The 18,927-nt window shown below is 38.9% G+C and overlaps 2 protein-coding genes across 13 annotated transcripts in view; one reads left to right on the top strand and one right to left on the bottom strand.

The window, feature by feature from the left end:
* Window positions 1-12,039, top strand: part of NSUN6 (NOP2/Sun RNA methyltransferase 6) — a 57,921-nt gene extending 45,882 nt beyond the window's left edge. For all 3 annotated transcript variants that reach the window (XM_081820707.1, XM_081820705.1, XM_081820706.1), the window contains 3 exons: window positions 5,875-6,023; window positions 9,761-9,886; window positions 11,436-12,039. In XM_081820707.1, coding sequence (XP_081676833.1) covers window positions 5,875-6,023; window positions 9,761-9,886; window positions 11,436-11,648 — 488 coding nt within the window. In that variant the 3' untranslated portion in view covers window positions 11,649-12,039. The remainder of the gene's footprint in view (window positions 1-5,874; window positions 6,024-9,760; window positions 9,887-11,435) is intronic.
* A 2,425-nt stretch (window positions 12,040-14,464) lies between these two features.
* CACNB2 (calcium voltage-gated channel auxiliary subunit beta 2) overlaps window positions 14,465-18,927 on the bottom strand; it is a 363,494-nt gene continuing 359,031 nt past the window's right edge. For all 10 annotated transcript variants that reach the window (XM_081820693.1, XM_081820697.1, XM_081820694.1 and 7 more), the window contains 2 exons: window positions 18,594-18,779; window positions 14,465-17,844 (listed from right to left, as the gene is read on the bottom strand). In XM_081820693.1, the coding sequence (XP_081676819.1) occupies window positions 17,347-17,844; window positions 18,594-18,779 (684 nt within the window). In that variant the 3' untranslated portion in view covers window positions 14,465-17,346. The remainder of the gene's footprint in view (window positions 17,845-18,593; window positions 18,780-18,927) is intronic.

The following is an 18,927-nucleotide window of genomic DNA, read 5'->3' as shown; positions in this document are numbered from 1 at the left end:
ACTCATCTTTCCAGTGTAAATCTCCAGGGCTGGGGTTGCCAGCTTTGGGGTCTGATCCCCTCCTTCATGTTTGTGATGTTCCTTCCTTTTGTGGTTAGTCACATTGGGGGTTTGGTTATTGACCTTGTCTCCACCCCCTTATCTTTTTTGATGTGGCCTTCTCTTTATGACTAGCGGTGGAAGATCTGTTCTGACAGTCTTCAGACTTTCGGAATTAGTTGTAGTAGATGTGGTTGTTGGTTTAGTGTGTCTGTGGGATGAGGTGAGCTCAAGATCCTCCTACTCTGCCATTTACCCCCAGATTTTCTAAATTTATTCCTTTTCGTTAATAAAATTCTTTTCTTTTTAAGTTGAAAGAGTTTGAAATCCTCCGAGTGGATAAGTGAGGTGTGTAGCATAAAGTGGCAAAGAGTTGATTCAGTGACTCAGTCACCGTGCACTAAGGTCAAGTTCCTAGGTAGTTTTGATTTTTAAACAGTTTGTTCGGGGTACAGACTGCTGTTGTAACAAATCATCCCATCACTCAGTGGCTTAAAACAACAATAACTTTATTATTATTTCTCACAATTTTAGGGATCAACTGGGAACCCAAGTGGTTCTCACTTTCAGTGTTTTAATGCAACAGCAGTCATGTGGTACTTGAGGGAAGGGTCACCTCAGAAGCTTTGTCTACCACATACCTATTTGAAGGTTAATGGTAGCTCTCAAGTGGCACCTACACATGGCCTCTCCGTGCACTGGACTTTCTCAGACCATGTTATTTGGGTTCCGAAAACAAGTGTCCCAAGAGTCCCAGGCAGAAGCTGTATCACCTTTTATGACCTCGTCCAAAAGTCATGTAGCATCAAGTCTGCTGTTGTCCAGAATAAAGGAGAAGGAACATCAGACCCCATCTCCTGTGGGAGAAGAGTCAATGTCAAATTGAAGGGCATGTGGGATGGGAGGTATTGTCATAGCCATCTTTGGAAGACATAATTTTTTTTTCAGTTTTAAATTATTTGTATGCTTAGCTATAAATTTTTAATTTATATGCACAATAGATTGTTAGCTGGACACAGAAAGAATAAATACTGGCTTGGAAAATGAAAGAGCACAAAAACAGTAATTCTGCCAATTTACTTCAGGGTGATTTTTCACCTGTTCTGTAAATTGAATTAATATGATTAAAAGTTTTACATAACATAGCAAGGTGATTGTAATACCAAAAAAAAAAAAAAAAAACTAAAAAGAGAAAATACTCAGTTTGAACTCTTTAAGAAGTGTATTCAGTTTGGCTTTCATTTATTAGGAATAAAGATTATCCACACCTTTAATGTTATAGTTACTTGTAAGGACTGGCCTGAATCTTATCTTTTCCCTCATAAATACAATTTATAAAAAGAAACCAGTTGTTTTTTAATATATAAGGTAAGTACTAAAAATCATTCCGGAAAGCAGTTTTTCTTCTTGATGCCAAAGGAAACATTTATGTCATATTAGAGATTTTTTGAAAGATTACTCTTTTTTCTTACCTAATTTTAAATTAATCCACCTGTATTATTTGTTAAATGGGGAAAAAATAATGGTTTTTCTTCATATGGGATGAATAGTAAAGATTGCTTTAGAATGAAAATTTGTAATCTTTAATAATCTGACCTCACTTTTTTTAACAGCTTTGTTGTGTATCAGTATATACTTCATGTACCATACAATTCACACATTTAAAGTTTACGGTTCACTAAGTTTTTTTATTCAGAGTTCCGCAGCCATCATCACAATCTAATTTTTGAACAATTTCATTACCCTGAAAAGAAACCTCATACCCATTAACATTCAACTCCCTTTTTCTTTACACTTCCACCCCCCAGGCTTAGTCAACTCTTAATCTACATTCTGTCTCTGTAGATTGGCCTGTTCTGGATATTTCATATAAATGAAATCATACAGTATGTGGGCTTTTGTGACTGGTTTCATTTACTGTATTGTTTTTATGGTTTATCCATGTTGTGGTATGTCTCTGTACTTCATTCCTTTTCATGGATGAACAATATTCCACTGCACAGGTAATTATCCGGTCATCATTTGGTAGACATTTGGGTTGTTTACCCTTTTTTGGCTGTTATGAATAATGTTGCTGTGAACATTTGTGTACACATTTGTGTGGACATAGGTTTCATTTCTCTTGAGCATTTACCTGCAAGTGGCATTTCTGGATCATACGGGAAGTTGACATTTAACTTTCTGCAGAACTGCCAGTCTGTTTTACAAAGCAGCTGGATCATTTTGCATTTTCAGCTGCAGTATATGAAGGTTTCAGTTTCTTCACATCCTCACCAGCATCTGTCCCTTTGATTATAGCCTCTTGGTGGATGTGGAATACTATCTCCTGGTTTTGATATGTTTCTCTGTTGCAGGTTTCCCTGATGGCTAACATGTTGAGCATGTTTTCATGTGCTTGTTGGACATGTTATATCTCCTTGTCTAGTCCGATCCTTTGCCCATTTTTAAAATGGGTTGTCTTTTTATGTTTTGAGTTTTGAGAATTCTTTATATATTCCAGATAAAAGTCTTCTATTAGACATAGGATTTATAAATATTTTCTCCCATTCTGTGAGTTGTCCATTCACTTTCTTGATGTTCTCTGAAGCTCAAAAGTTTTTAATTTTTTGTCCACTTTACCTATCTTTTCTTTTGTTATTTGTGTTTTGGTATCTGTAAGAATTTTATAATTTTAGTTCTTACATCTAGATCTAGAATCCGTTGTGAAATAATTTTTGTTTATGGTGTGAGGAAAGAATCCAACTTGATTTTGATTCTTCCCACAGATACTCAGTTGCCCTAGCACCTTTTGTTGAAAAATGTTTTGCTTTGTTGAATTGTCTTGGTACCCTTGTTGACCTGTCACTTGCAGTGAATTACCATATTTCTTGCCTAGGAGTGTAGGGAGAGAGGCAGCTATGTGTTCTTCGCTGCACCCACATGAAGTGGATCACTTTTTACTCTGAGCTTAAGGGAAGAGGCTGTTGGGGCAAAGGAAGGAACAGATTGTGGCTCAGATACCACAGATACTCACATTTTTTAGATTTTCTTTAATAAGTTTCTTCATTTGATATATATCCTGGACATTTTCTAGAGACTTTAAATGGTGGTTTTTGTTTTTGTTGTAATTTTTACCAGTTGTTTCACTAGGGAGAAGATCTGCATACCCTCATTCCAAAAGTTGTCTCAGTCTCGTTATTTGTATCATAAAATTGCTCCTTAATTAAACAACACTCCAAACTAATGCAGTTTTAGAAATCACTAAAGGTAGTTGTGAGATTATATATTAAGAGAAAAAGGTTTGCATAAGTAAAAAGTTGGGTACTCTTATACAATGTATTAGCCTTAAATGTTCATTCCGTGGCTTTCTAGTTTTGAACAAGAGAAATTTCTCTTGGACCAGGTACATTTGGGGGCCATTTGGTGATCTTGGTCTGATTTTAGATACGTTTAGAACATTTTTATGAATTTCTCAATTTCTGTATAATTATCCACTACCTTTTATGAAAATGGTACTTCTTAACAGTTCAGTGGCCTATGGTTATGCTCTGTCCAAGGGCACCTGGCTGAGGGATATGTTGAGGGGCTGAATTCCAACCTGTGCTGTGTTTATCATGGGGCAGGACTATGTGAATCCTGAGGTGCAGATAGCTTAATCCTAGTTCACACAAAGGTATCTTGTGGGCTTGCAGATATTTTTAAGGAATTGTCAGTGCCTGGGGGGAAGTAAGACATGAACACTAAGGACTATAAGACTATACAGCCAGGGTGCCTGAGTGGTGCATTTAAGCGTCCGACTCAGTTTCCGTTCAGCTCATAATCTCAGGGTTGGGAGATGGAGCTCCACATTGGGTTCCGTGCTCAGCATGAAGTCTGCTCCAGATTCTCTCTCCCTCTCCCTCTACCCCTCCCTGCCATGTGCTTATGCTCTCTGTCTCTCAAATAAATAAATTAAAAAAAAAAAAAAAAAAACTACCGTACATCCAAAAGACACAAATGCTGTGGGAACTCGGAGGGAAGGATTACTTCTTAGAGGGATGATGGAAAAAGCATTTAGGTGAGGAGGTGGCATTTGTTAGGCCTTGAAAGGGTAGACAGCATTTTGACAAATGGAAATGAATGCAGGGGGCTTCTCAGGTGAATAGAATTAGTAGAAGCATGGAAATAGGAAAGTTCATGACATTTTTGGGTAACAAAGTGGTGATGTGGGTTGGTTTGTTTTTAATATTGGTGAATATGGGGGAGTACTGAGAAATGGGGCTGGAGAACAATCTGGATGAGGCCAGATTATTCATTGTTAATGGTCTATATTAGTCTCAGGAGTTGATTCCAGAGATTTAGGTAGCTGTGGGAATAGTTTTTGGTTTTGTTTTACTTTGTTAAAGGGAAATGAATAACTGGCTGAGAGCTGTGTTTTGGGAGAATTTGGCCACAGGATTAAAAAAAGTATACAAGGTATTTCAACAGAAAGAATTCATTATAAATTTATACTAAAGAGAGACAATTCAGTATAAATAAGTAGTGTAAGGAATCTGTGAAATAGATGTTGAAGAGCTGGAAAAGCAAAGATCACCGAGGCATCCTAGAGCTAATCACTGCAGAAAGCAGCTACTACCCCTGTAGCTCTTCTAATCAATAAGAGAAAGATAACGGGGGCGCCTCGGTGGCTTAGTCGGTTAAACATCTGCTTTCGGCCCAGTCATGATCTCCTGGTCCTGGGATCGAGCCCCGCATGGGGGGCTCCCTACTCCTCGGGGAGTCTGCTTCTCCTTTTGCCTCTCCTCCTGTTGTGCATGCTCTCTCTCAAATAAATAAATAAATTAAATGTTAAAAAAGAAAGACAAGAGTCTTAGTAGGAAAAGGACCAAACAAAGAATGTGACTATATAAAGAAAAAATACAAATGGCCGATAAAACAATAATAATAATAAAAATAATAATCCTTTGAAGATTTGGGGAGAATAAGTATAATCACAATGGAAATGGAAATTGGTATAGTCTTTCTAGAGCATTTTTTCAGTATGTATCAAAAACCTTAAAAATAACTGTTTACTTTGAGAAGATATTCTGAGACCGCAGGTAAGAAAGCAAGGATGGTTTTAGACAGAGATAAGTTAAATTGGCAAGAGCTCCTGTCTGACAGTTTTGCAGTCAGAGAAAAGCAGGTTATTTTGGTGTGATAGTCAGAACATTGCTGTGGTTACTGTAGACAATCAACTGGCTTCCTATGGAAGCAGTCAGCAGCAATGTCTTGCTTGCAGTTAGCATAAATATGTAAGCAGACTGTTTGGTTTCATGACTTTGTCCAGTAACACTTAAACAGCTCAAAAGTTAGTGGAAAGTTATTCAAGTGAATGCAAAGGGAAACCTGTGGAAGATTGGATGCAGGGAGATACTGACTTACTCTAGAGCATAGCCTTGCTGATGGCCCAGAAGCAAGGAGAGTGAGGAACCTCAGAACCAGTAGATTTGACCAGAACCTAACAGGTACTCTTCCTTTCTGGGGCTGTCTGCAGTAGGGATTGCCAAGAGAAGTGTCAGCTCTCAGGATGACTAGAATTAATTCCAGGTTCTAGCTCTGATAAAGTATGGCTCCTGACACTGGGGATTCAGAGTTTCATTTGATTAGGCCATGATTTGTACAGTGTCAACAGAATAACTCTCAATTATAATAATCACATTTTTAACCATTTTGCATATGTCGGAATTAGTTTTATCAGCTACTTGAAAGGAGAAATTGTTTTTCTTTGTAGTCTAGATTATGATTTTAAATTCCTGATAATTGTTTCTATCTCAGGAGTTTTCTATTCTAGACCAGTAGGCAGATACCAAACTATGTTTATAATTCTCTTCATAGGAAAACCTCCATTCTTACCAGAATCTTTTGACCGAATTCTTCTTGATGCACCATGCAGTGGAATGGGACAGAGACCAAACATGGTTTGTTCTTGGACTTTGAAAGAAGTGACATCATATCAGCCGTTACAGAGAAAACTCTTCACTGTGGTATGTGATGATACTTTGATGTGAAAGAAAGTTGACCTTCATAGTTTGATGTTACAGAGACCGAGAGCAGTGTTCAAAGCAGCATTTTTCACAATAACCAAAATGTGGAAACAGCCCATCAATAGGTCCATCAACAGGTGAATGGATAAGCAAATTCTGCTACAACGTGAATGAACTTTGGGAACATTCTGCCAAGTGATAGAAGCCAGACACAGAAAGACCTATATTGTCTGTTTGCATTTATATAAGGTAACTAGAATAGGAGCATTGGTAGAGACAGAAAGTAGAATAGAGGTCACCAGAGGCTGGAGGGGCGGGAGAATGGGGATTTAGTGTTTCCTGGGTACAGAGTTTGAGTTTGGGAAGATGAAGAGCTCTAGAGATGAGTGGTAGCGATGTCTGCATGCCGGCGTGAATGTACTTAATGCCACCGAATTGTACGCTTACAAGTGGTAATGATGGCAAATTTTATGTTTATTTTATCATACAGAAAAGGACAGAGAAAACCTAGTTTTAAATACAAGAAGCTTTTATTTATGTTGATCACTCTTTCATTTAAAAGCAGTAGCAGGATTTCCTCACTGAGACAGACATTCAGTGACTTCCCAGTATTCTGATATGTCTTAAAGAAGTCCCCGAGCCGTTAACATCATAGTTAAGAACTGATGTGTAAGGAATGGGATATAAAATAAATTATTCTTTTTTTTTTTTTATAGGGTTTATGGATCATCTTAGCATATGAGAAGCAGGAAGTCCAGGGGAGGGAAGCACACTGATAAAAAGGAGAAGGGACTATTCAGTATAGGATATAGAAGAACCGTAAAAACTTTGCCAATTTAACTGGTGTCTAGCATGTTTCAGGAGAAGCCCAAATAGAACATTTGAGGAATTCTTTCAGGCTTGCACAAATGATTACGTGGATTGCACAGAACGTAGACAGCATTTGACCAAAAATGACTTCATCAGTTCCCCTCAGCCCTGTAATTCTAAGTACATAAGCTTCAGCAATAATGGATGCACTGTAATTATTCAGTCTCTAAAGTTGTCTTTGAGTACATTTCTGCTTATCTGTCTGGTATCTTCTGTTATACACAAAGGATGCGCTGGTAGTAGATTATTTAACTATTTCTTCTTCTGTACTGTCTTCAAAGAACACAACCTAGAAGCGAACAGCAAAAAAAAAGGAAGCTTTACCTCTAGCTGAAACCCACTTTGACTTGAGAGTAAAATTAGGACACTGTTTCATTAAACATTTATTTATTATTTTAGAGAGAGACAGAAATTGGGGAGCAGGGGGGAGAGGTAGAGACAGAAGGAGAAAGAAACTCAAGCAGACTCCACGCTGAGCACGGAGTCCAACATCTGAGATCACAACCTGAGCTGAAACCGAGAGTCAGACGCTTAACAACTGCACCAGCCAGGCACCCCAGGACACTGTTTTAAAAGACTGGGCTTTTTGGGATGCCTGGGTGGCTCAGTCGGTTAAGCGTCTGCCTTCAGCTCAGGTCCTGGGGTCCTGGGATCAAGCACCACATTGGGCTCCCTGCTCAGCAGAGAGCCTGCTTCTCCCTCTCCCTCTGCTGTTTCCCCTGCTTGCACATGTGTGCACGCGCGCGCTCTCTCTCTCTCACAAATGAGTAAAATCTTTAAAAAAAAAAAAAAATTTAAAAGACTGGGCTTTTTGTTCTTTTTAGGTCCTAGCAGAAAGAAAATTTTAAAAGGCTACTTAGGAGTAGTTGCAGTGATCGCAATGAAGAGGAACAGCTGACTGTGTACAAAAGAGAATTTAGAATATAGCAGGTTTGCCATTTAGCACTGAGGTATTAGCTGAGACTGTGGACTTTATAATCACACACATCTTGTTTGGAGCTGTGCTTCTTCCACATAATTGACTTTAGGTACATTGGTTTCCATATATGAGAAATGGGGATTATAAGTCTACTTAATAGGTTCACCTCATTGGCAGTAGTAACCATACCTCATGGTTATAAGTAAATTGAGAAAATCCATGTAAAATGCTTACAACAATAACTGGCACACAGTAACAGTTTATATTTTGACCAGCCTACTCTAGTTAAAGCACAAATATATACTATATATAATAAAAATATACTATATGTAGTATATATGGTATGCTATATATTATATAGTTTTATATACTTCTATATACTATATAACATGTGTGTGTGTGTATAATAGTATACTATGTATAGTATATATTTTAAAGATTTTCTTTAAAATGTTTTTAAATATCTGGGAGTTTGAAAAGATAAATTCTTAGGGACGCCTGGGTGGCTCAGTCAGTTGAGCGTCTGCCTTTGGCTCGGGTCATGATTCCAGGGTCCTGGGATTGAGTCCCACGTTGGGTTCCCTGCTCAGCGGGGAGCCTGCTTCTCTCTCTGCCTCCCACTCCCCCTGCTTATGCGTGCTCTGTCTCTGACAAATAAATAAAAAAATAATAAATCTTAAAAAAAGATAAACTCTTAGTTATTTGGGAAAAACTCATTTTCTTGTAATATCAGTTTCCTGATTCACTTACTTACTGGACAGATTTTCGTTGAACACCTAACCATAATGTAATATATGCTATTCTGGGTGTTTATCAATATAGTAGTGAAAAAAATAACAATCCCTGCCTTATTCATGGAGTGTCTATTCTAATTGGGGAGGAAAATAAGATGAATTAAGTTATTAAGTATAGTAACAGTAACAGAGCAGTAACCCTGTGGAGCAAACTAAAGAAGGGAGGATAGGAGTGCTGGCTTTGAATGGTTGTAGTGTTACGTGGGATGGTCAGGTGCTGGAAAGGCAGCAGAGACCCAAAGATAAGATTGTGAAGAAGCAGTGCAGAGAATTAGAGTTTCCAAGCTTGTGCGCCACTTCTGAGGCGGGAGTGTGCTGTGTGTACTCCAAGACAGCAGAGGCCGGTGTTGCTAAAGCAGAGTAAGCGAGATGTGTGAGGTGAGGTCAGAAGCGCAGCCAGAGGCCTGCTCTAGGTAGGGCCTGGAAAACCCCTGTAAGGACTTGGGCTTCGGCTCCGAGTTATAAGTCAGGGCATTTGAAGGGTTTTGCGTGGAGAAGTGACAAGTTTTTAAAAACACCACTCGGGCAGCTGTATGGAGAAGAGGTTATAGGAGGGCAGACAAGCAGGTGGACTAAGAGGGAGGCTGCAGTAATCCAGGCCAAAGACAGTGGGGCTTGGACCAGGATGATAGCAGTGGAAGGAGCCAAATTCTGGATAGATTTTAAAGGAAGAGCCAGTGGAATTTGCTAATGGATGGGGAGTGTGAGAGAAAGGGAGGCATAAAAGACAGTATCAGGTTTGGGGCCTGAAAATAGCACATCTCTAATAGGTCTCAGAGGGAAGATAGGTGTTCACTTTGGGACCTGTCGAATTTGATAGCAGACATATGGAGAAGGCAAGTGAATACATGAGTACAGAGTTCAGAAAGGAGTATGGCTTAAAAAGTGTGCATGTGTGAGTTTTGGACACAAAAAGTGGTATCTAAAGCAGTGAAACTGAATGAATATTTTCAGGAAAGTCTTGGTTTAAATGGATTATAACAGCTCCAAGATAGTGAAATGTACCTAGTCTGGAACACTCTAATTAGAAAACAAATCTTGGTCATCTGGAACATTTATCCCAAACACTTGAAAGGTGGTATCCTCTCATTCTAAAATCCCATAAAATGTTGCTTTTGCCTTGTGATACACAGAGTCTGATCATGTTTCTTTAGGCAGTTGAGCTGCTGAAGCCGGGGGGCGTGCTGGTTTATAGCACATGCACCATCACACTGGCAGAAAACGAAGAACAGGTTGCCTGGGCCCTCAGAACATTTCCTTACCTTCAGCTTCAGCCCCAGGTAAGAATAATTTCAGTTTTCTCTGTGTAATCTGACAAATTACAGAAACCTGAGTGTGGGGATAAACACAAGGTTGTTATAGGAAGAACTATGTCAAGCAAAACTTCGGAAACAAATACTGCAGTAAACAAGAATGCTTCTCTAATGAGATCTGTTTTAGACTGTCCGGAGAGAATTTCCACATCCTAACGAAGTTTTTCTCTGTTTTCGTTCCTTGCCGTTGTGTTAAAATGCCACAGAGCCCAGGTGTACCTGTGTTACATACTTCTTTCACTTGTGGCTCTTGTTTATGTTACTCAGAACTTTTTTTTCTAAAAAGTTGTTGGTTCTTTTCCCCTCCTACTCCTAGATTGTGCTGGTATGGAGTATGTTCACCATTTTTTCGCAAGTCACATCAGGGCTAGCCAAGGGGGGGACAAATGGTTCAGTAATATTGCTTCTTTATGGCTTCTGACATAAAATATCTAACATTTAAAAAGCTTTCTTATACTTTATTTCACCTGTCCTGGTTTTTGTCAAAGTATATTATGACTATATTTTTAACCCATGATGTTTGGGATGAAGTGTAAATCTGTAATAATGCTCACATTCAGTTAGATACATTGAATATCTAACTTCAGTACCCTCCTGTACAGAATTCTAGTTAATTGGAATATATGAATAAAAAGCAATCCAGAGATGGTTTCTAGACTCAGAAAGGAAGGTAATTGCATTGTAGAGGAAAGGAAGACTTCAGAATTCACTTGAATTTTATGTGTGTGTGTGTGTGTGTGTGTGTGTACATATGCATATACACTCAATATATACATATACATTCAATTATAGCTAAAAGAGATAGAAATTCCCCCCCATGGATTAATAAACAGTAGGTTAATAATACATAAGTATTAAACATAACAATTATGCAGTGTTGACTTGATTTAGGATTATGGAACTTGTGCAGTCGTGGTTCAGACATATCACTCAATTCCTTATGATTCTGTATTCTAAACTAATTGACGCAGCCTTAGTTTATCTCTAATATTTGTTCTAGTACATTCAAAAACAACAATAGGAATTTTTTATCATCCAGTTGGTATGGGTCAGAGAAAGTCACCTTTAGGTGCCTGAGGAACTCCCATCAGCTTTGGGGAGTGTGATAATAAAGCTGAATTTTCTTTTATTGCTGTTATTGATAAAAATGATCCACTTACTGAGTGATCACTATATGCCAGGCAGACTACCACCTTGTTAAATAAAGTCTTAGAACTAAGTATTTTATCTGTTTTATAGATGAGGAAACAGTTAGGTAAAGTTACTTAAGATCACACAGCAAAAATGTGGTAAAGCTGCAGTTTTTGATGAGCATATGGGTCATAATAGATACTCAGTCATCAGATGACCATATATTACTACCCAGAAAAACTGCATGTCCATTCCACAGAGATACCATTTGTCTATTTTTGGAATTGGTGGTACTTATACCTCAGTTTTGTCTTTTAACTTAAATTGTATGCAGGCACACTTACCAATGATAGGATGTTCACATCTTCTCATTTTCTCTGAACAGGAACCACAGATTGGAGGAGAAGGAATGATGGGAGCTGGCCTCTCACTGGAACAATTGAAACAGCTGCAGCGATTTGATCCATCTGTCGTGCCATTACGGGACACTGACATTGATTCCCTCAGAGATGCCAGAATAGAAGACATGATTTGGCTGGCAAATAAGGATTGTATAGGGTTTTTTATTGCAAAATTCATAAAATGCAAAAGCACATAGAAGGATCCTTAGAAATGAAAATTGCGAACGTTTGCTGTATGTTTTTTTTTTTTTTTTTTTTTTTACCCAGCTGTTGTCGGGTCTGGTGATGGATGGCATAGTTGCTAAGGAAGCAGAAAAGACTGTCAGCAGTTGGACCAGGGACCAAGAGATTTGACCAAGAGACTACTTCATGGAAGAAGTAGTTGGGGGTGGTATGAGATTATATTCTGTGTTTTTTAAATAATTTTTTTCTTAAGGATTTAGCACAGTAAAAGGAAAAGGAGGTGCCTGCGGATATCTGGAGCATATTTTCATTTGGGGTTTTGTGTTTTAATGTGTAAATAATGTAAGTCATTTTTAATGTTAAAATGTGTGATTATAACAAAGGAATAAAATGAGCAATATTTAATTTGGTAAAAAATGTTCTTGAGTTCCTAAAGTAGTTCCCTAAGAATTCAGGGTATGGGAACTCTGTTTTCCATGTACCCATAACTGAGTTGAGCATTTTATCAGAGTTTTTCTGTTTACTATTTGATAAATCAACTTTTTTTTTTTTTTTAAGATTTATTGATTTATTAGAGAGCGTGAGTGAGAGGGGTTAAGGGAGAGGGAGAGAGAATCTCAAGCAGACTCCGTGCTGAGCACAGAGCACAACACTGGGCTCGATCTCAACGACCCTGAGCTTGAAACCAGGAGTTGGATGCTTAACCAACTGAGCCATCCAGGTGCCCCTTAAATCAACTCTTTCAAATGAAGTCTAGATCTCTCCTAAATGGTAGTGTGCCTTTACCAAGTTTACTTTTTTCATGCTTTTAAAAACCCAAAACAAATACTTTCTTCACTCTGTACATTAAAATTATGAGAATATTCCACAGTTTGGGTACCTTTCATCATCCATCGGAACACCTATTATACAAGTTAATGTGATATGACTGGGGAGATGGAAAAAACCAGCTTCTGGTAGCTGGGAACTGTCTTGGCACTTAAACCTTGGTGTTCTCTTGAACATAAACAAATTCACTGAACACCAACATCAGACAAAGCAACTGTGAATATAGTACATCACAACAATAAAAGACCACTTCATAATCAAAATCTAGAATCCAACAAAAAATACAAACATCCCCTTAACTGCAAAAGTGACCAAACATCCCACTGTTAGCGGCCAACATGTGACTGCTTTTATTAAAAATTATAACCTTAGGCTTGCTTCATCCTACCGCTTTTTAGATAAGACGTTAAAATACTCAATACCCAGCCCAGTTTAAAGGCTGTCTCCTATAGTGTTAAATACATTTAAATGTTTTAACTTTCATTTGGATCACCCCCGAGTTTCTCAGCCTCGGGTATATAAATAAGGTGGACAGTTGGGAACAATTGCCTAAGTTTCTTTTTTTTTTTCCTCCAAGGTTTCTATTAGGAATTTCTCCTGACTGTTGTGTCCATCAAGATGGCAAGGTCTCTTGGATCAGGTAAGATCTTTAGCAGGCCTCTTCTTTGAAGAAGCCTTTCTTGAACATCCTTCGCGGAGGTTGGCTTAGGCATTTCTGTCTTTCCATACACCCCCTAGGAACCACTTCTGCTGCCCTCGTGGCACTGAACACACTCACTCTTAGTTTAAAAGGCATGCTCCTTACCCCTCCCTCCCCCCAGGCCCCGGAAAGTCTTGGAGGCAGGAACCCTGTCTTTTCTCTCACTGCTTTAGAGCAGATCATCAATACATGCTTATTGAATGAGGGACAAGATATTTCACGCTCCAAAAGATTCAACTATGTGACTGACTTCTTTATGTCCCTCATTCTGCCTTTTTATCCAGTAGATGTTCTTGGACTAAAGAGAAGCACTGTTGACCTATGTAATTCCGTTTCTAGGGCTCTGCACATTTCTCCAAACTTTGTTTTAAAAAATGCACGTCTTCTCATGCTCTCTGCCAAGCCTTATGTGCTCAGCTGAAAATCGTAGACAGGGAGACGAGCAGTAGACATGTAAACTGTTGATTGATACTGACAAATAGCAAAATACAAGCGATGCAGGCAAAACAAAAGAAAAATATTTGCATATTAAGAACAGGAGGACAAAGAATAATTTCAAAAATGTTGGCTTTGACAAAGACCTTTTCAGTGGGTTTCATTCCTTCCAAAAATGGGGCAAATTGGAAAATAAGACACAATCTTAAGGGACACAAAGTTAAGAAAAAGTAGAATAAAAAGGGAAAAAAATCTGGGAAATGTGGAGGAAAAGAATATATTCTTTCAACATATTTCAGGGTTAACATAGATATTTCTGTGAAACAAACAAACAAAAAATTCCAATTTAACAGTGAGTACATTTTACTTCAAAACCCTGTGCCACATTTTACTTTAAATAGTAAGGTGAAGTATAAATATAATATAGCCAGAATTAAATAACTGGCCTAGAATCTAGTTACCTATTTTCTCTATGTGACTCTTGATATATTACTAATAAGATGAGAGTATCCAAGACTAGCAGCATTGTATCATTGAGCAAAGGGGGGGATAAGGGTGAGGATTTAAATTTGTCATCAAGATGGATCTTCATTTTATGAAGGAAGAATAAAAAAAAAATCTGAATCAAGAATTGCCACACATAGTGAATTAAGGTGGGAGAAAGCTTACTCGGCTCCTATTTTAAAAGATCTTTACCTTCTGTAAACTAGCATTTTATCAGACATAATGGGAAATCACTAAAGTAATCTTAGGGATTAGCATTGCCCTTAAGAAAGATGCTCCACCGTGAGAAGTGCTGTTGAAAATTTGACATATTCTCAACTATAAGAATCATTCCTAAAATGGCAATTAATACTACTACTAATAAACAGTGCAGAAAGCCAGCTCTTTATTTGTTTTATATGAATGACTTTAAACCAGATTTGTTGAACAGTTCAGTGTAGCTGACAGTGGATGTTTAACAGGAATGCATAGCAGACCATGTTAAAAAATGTGGCATGGTCCCAAAGTACAATATGACTAAGACATCCTACATTTAGCAGCACCTTTTTGTAACAGTAACTTAAATGAGCAGTAGAGAAAGAGCATAGGAAAAACTTAAGTGGGTTTGACAATAAAACACAGAACTATTAAGAACAGTTCCATTTCCAGCATTTTCTAGGTTGACTACAAAGATCATGAGTCTACAACTGAGTAGGTTAAGGTTAAGCCTTTGCTGAGTGAAAAGACTAATTTTACATTCCACAAGTCCGTAAAATCTCCCATTCCCCTTGGGATTATTTCTTCATTTACAAATTGAGTACACACTGTTCACACATATGCCTGCTGTACAGTTTTCACGTACAGATGCTCAGAGTCAAATCCTGCAATATAGTTTTTTGAAGAATACTCTGATTTGGACTAGTATGTTTCACAGTAAAGTGAAAAATTAAGACTCCAGGTAAAAAGTTTTAAAACTGGAATCTGTTAGCATGACTCTTTGAAAGGGATTAGTGGTAGCAGCAAGTAAGATAAATACCAGTTATACTTCAAGAGTTTTAAATATCCCAAAGTCATTAATTGGGATGCAAGTTTTCAGAAATATTTTATACAAGTTAACTTTAACTGGAATATGGTTTCCCAATGATACGAATATTTTACATCAAAAATGTATATATTATGACTACTGTTTTTATATTCAATAAATAAATTTGTCAACAGTACAGAGCTAATTAACAAAAAGATTCTGAGGAAAATGTTCCTTCTATTAGCTGATAAAACCCTTCAAATGTAACTCGTTTTTAAAACTGAGTTTTCTTGCAGGGGAAGGGAAATAAGGAGTTAAATGTGAAACAGTTTTACTTAGAAAGGTCCCAGAATTTTTGGCAAGAACCTGGAATAATCAAAGAAGCAAAACAAAAATAGATGAACTTATTTAACAAAATAATTTCATAATGTACAGATCTGAAGTTAGGCAGTTATAGCTCGGCATTTTCCAGGGACAAACTTCAGGTGCTGGGTACTTGCACACCTAATACTGTCTTACCTGTCCAGTCATGACTGGACAAAATGTACACATAGTGACAAGGAGAAGGTGGTTTTAGCCTTTAGCGTGACAACCACATTGTGAGCTGCTTACGGTGCTTTCATTGAGGCATGGAGAATAGTATCTTCTGGGTTCCCCTTCAGAGTAGATGTCTAATGGAGGAAGATATTCTTAACATTTTGTTCACTTCAAGTCACCTTTTGCCCTGATTACTTCTGAAGAGCAGAAACTTTGGTTATAAGAAGCACTTCTAGGTTTTGATGGACAGCGAAACTGTTGGGAGTTGGCGGCAGGGAATGGAATGAAGGGGGAAACTGAAAGGAGATAAACAGCAGGAACCATAGGCAAGGTTAGAAAAGGAGGAGGTGGGAGAAGTTAGAAAAATTTATTTTCCCACGAAATAATTCTACAAGCTGTGTAAACATTTCTTACTAAAACAAATACTCAAACACACAAAGATTGTACATTTCCAGTGAAACACTCACAGTTAAAAGTTGCCTGTATTTCTCCTCTCTAGGAGCAAAAACAAGGAGCCAGCGGATGAATGCCTTCCTAGTCACCTTTGGCAGCAAGCTTCCTCACATTCCCTGACTGCTCAATAGATTCTCAAAGCAACACGTAGCACAATTAAATACAAAGCCAGGTGGGTAGAATTCTAAGTATATCAGTCTCGAGTCTTGAGCACTCAGCTCCATCTCAGTCACTCTTACACACTCGTACACACAGACGCACTTGCATACGGAGGTCCGGCTCGTAAACTCCAGTGCAGTGACATAAGACACTAGCTACTAAGAATGTGTGTGTCACAATCAGTGTGAACTGCATGGATTAGAACAACCTTTGGAGTTTGGTTATATTTATACCATAATTTATGGTCAAAATTATAAACTTACAAGGATGGTAAAACATTCAGAAATCAAACCTCTTCAAGTCAGGCAATCACGTATTTACAGTATGTACAGACTTTCTACTAGAATGGGGATAGGTGTCTAGACGATATTACAAATTTCCTGAAGGCTAGTCCCTGTAATTCATAAAGCAAATCTGCTGACTTGGCATTAAGACTCTAAAATAGTGTGATCAAACATATATATATATGTATATATATATTATATATAATTATAAGAAGGTGTTTGCAGAAATAACATTTACAAACTATACAGTACACAGTACTAGTACATAGAAAATAGATTCTAACTTTATGATCCCCTTTGTGTAAGGCAAGACTGAATCTGTCCCCAAATTTAGTCAGCCAGAGGTACAAGCAAGAGACAGTGGTCCATGGTTAAATGAATATGCAAATCAGGTGCCTACATATTAAAAATCTGGAGCATCAAGAAATTCCACTTTTTACCTGGGCCAATTCTGGCTTGCTGGATACATTAACTACATTTTTGAAAACATCAACTATGTTTCTTAAAATACTAATGCCACCTGGATGGCAACAGATTTTGTTCAAGTGGCAGCGATCCCAAACAAACAGTTTTTGAAAAGTCCAGTATACAACCGGAGGTCTGCAGCCATACCAGGCAAATTTATGTAGCACTTACAAAAGAAAAAAAAAGTATATTAATACTCTCTATCATGCTGTTGCTCTTCAAGCAACAGCAATACAAAGTATACAGGACAGATCACATATGACTGCAATGTAGACCCCAAAGATTGAGTCTGAGGGTGGTGGTATACAAGACTTAAAAAAAAAAGAAACACAAACGGGCAAAAGTCACTGGCGGATGTAAACATCCCTGTTCCACTCCCCAGCCTCGTTCCGTTTTTTGGAGATGCCTTCTCCATCCTTGTCACAATAGTGATCCTTGGATTTATGCCGGCTCCGTTGCTTGTTGCACTCGTTGTGGTCCTGCTCTCGATCCAGGTCCCTGGAACGGTGCCGAGACTCCCTGTGTCTGTGCTCACTGCTCCCATGGGGCTCATCTCGGTGGTTATGGTCTCGGTGGGGGGCATAGTGGTCCACGTGTTCGTGGGAATAATCTTCCTTCGGCTCCGCGTAGGCAGAGTCTCGACTCTCCTGGGTTTCCGAGTCAAATGTCTCCTGCCTGGAGAGGCCTCGACTCGTCCCACTGCGATGGCTGTGGTGCTGGGCGGAGGAGGAGGAGGACCGGTGCTGGGGCTTCTTGACGGGTTCCGGGCAGGGTTCATCTTCAGCTTGGGAGGCAGCCCGGGCAGGAACGGAGCGCTCAGTCCTCTGATCGCCGTGACGAGCCTAGCAGGGAAGGGAGCAAACACAGGCATCAACCAAGGTCAGTGTGTAAAGAACTAACATGTCATGAGAGCAAGGCTGCCCTTTCAGGGTTAGTCCCTTGTGAGTTTCGAAAATGAAATCTAACCTAACTCAGTTACTTAATTCTTTTGATAACATCCGGTGGCATTTACAAGGTTTGTACTATATTATACCAGACTTTTTTTTTTTTTCTTATGAATAAATGAAGGGGGGGAGGGCATCCTTTTATATGTTCTCCTGGGGTTCAAATCAGATACAAGTGTACATTTCACTACTTCTACGTGAATACTTATGGGAAGATTAAAGATGTTGGCTTTGGCTTAAGGGGGAAGAAATAAAATATCAGATGCTTACATATAGCACTTAGTCTTCTGTATTCACTCAGTAATGCAGCAGCCCTGGGAGACAGGTTGTCTTCCTGAGGCAAAGGGCATGTAAGCAACTTCTCCAACCTTATACACCCAATAAGAGGTGGAGCTGGGATTTGAACCCAGGCAGTCTGATCCCATGGTTGTCCTACTGACAGTGTAGAAAAATACTACCCTTGTCTTACAGGACATGTAGTTAGGGAGTTTATATATGTTTGTAGTGTATTGTTTATACAGTTTTTCTTATGGGTACACAACTCACACTGAAGACAGTAAATGACTCAGTGTAACAGGCCTGGGCTTGGATCCCAGCCAGGTGACCTAAGGCAGCCTAGTTAAGGCTTAAGAAAGAGCCCCTCTTACCTGTGAATTAGAGGCTTGCGTGGGGCTACTGGGCAGAGTTGAAGTGGCTAAAGTACGACTAAGGAGAGGGTTGGGAAGATGGCTGCTGGGAGGGTGGGTGGCCTTCCAGTACGCCTCCAGATAGTCGGCAAGGTGCTCACAAGCATCCTCGAGCTGGTTCTCATCCAGGATCACGTCAAACAGTTCCTGCAGCGGCAAACATTTCCGATGACACACTTACACCAGCCCAGCACTGAGTGAGTTTCACCCACACTCACAAAAGGAAGGGGCTCATGTGCTTCTGCTTTCTCCTTTTCAGACTGGCTGAATGTCCTGTTGAGTCAGATTGCATCTG

The sequence above is a fragment of the Leptonychotes weddellii genome, chromosome 5 (assembly GCF_054177405.1).
Source record: "Leptonychotes weddellii isolate Sample4059 chromosome 5, ASM5417740v2, whole genome shotgun sequence".
Classification (NCBI taxonomy): Eukaryota; Metazoa; Chordata; class Mammalia; order Carnivora; family Phocidae; genus Leptonychotes; species Leptonychotes weddellii.
The sequence above is the reverse complement of the archived record's forward strand: the minus strand, read 5'-3'. Positions and strand labels throughout refer to the sequence as shown.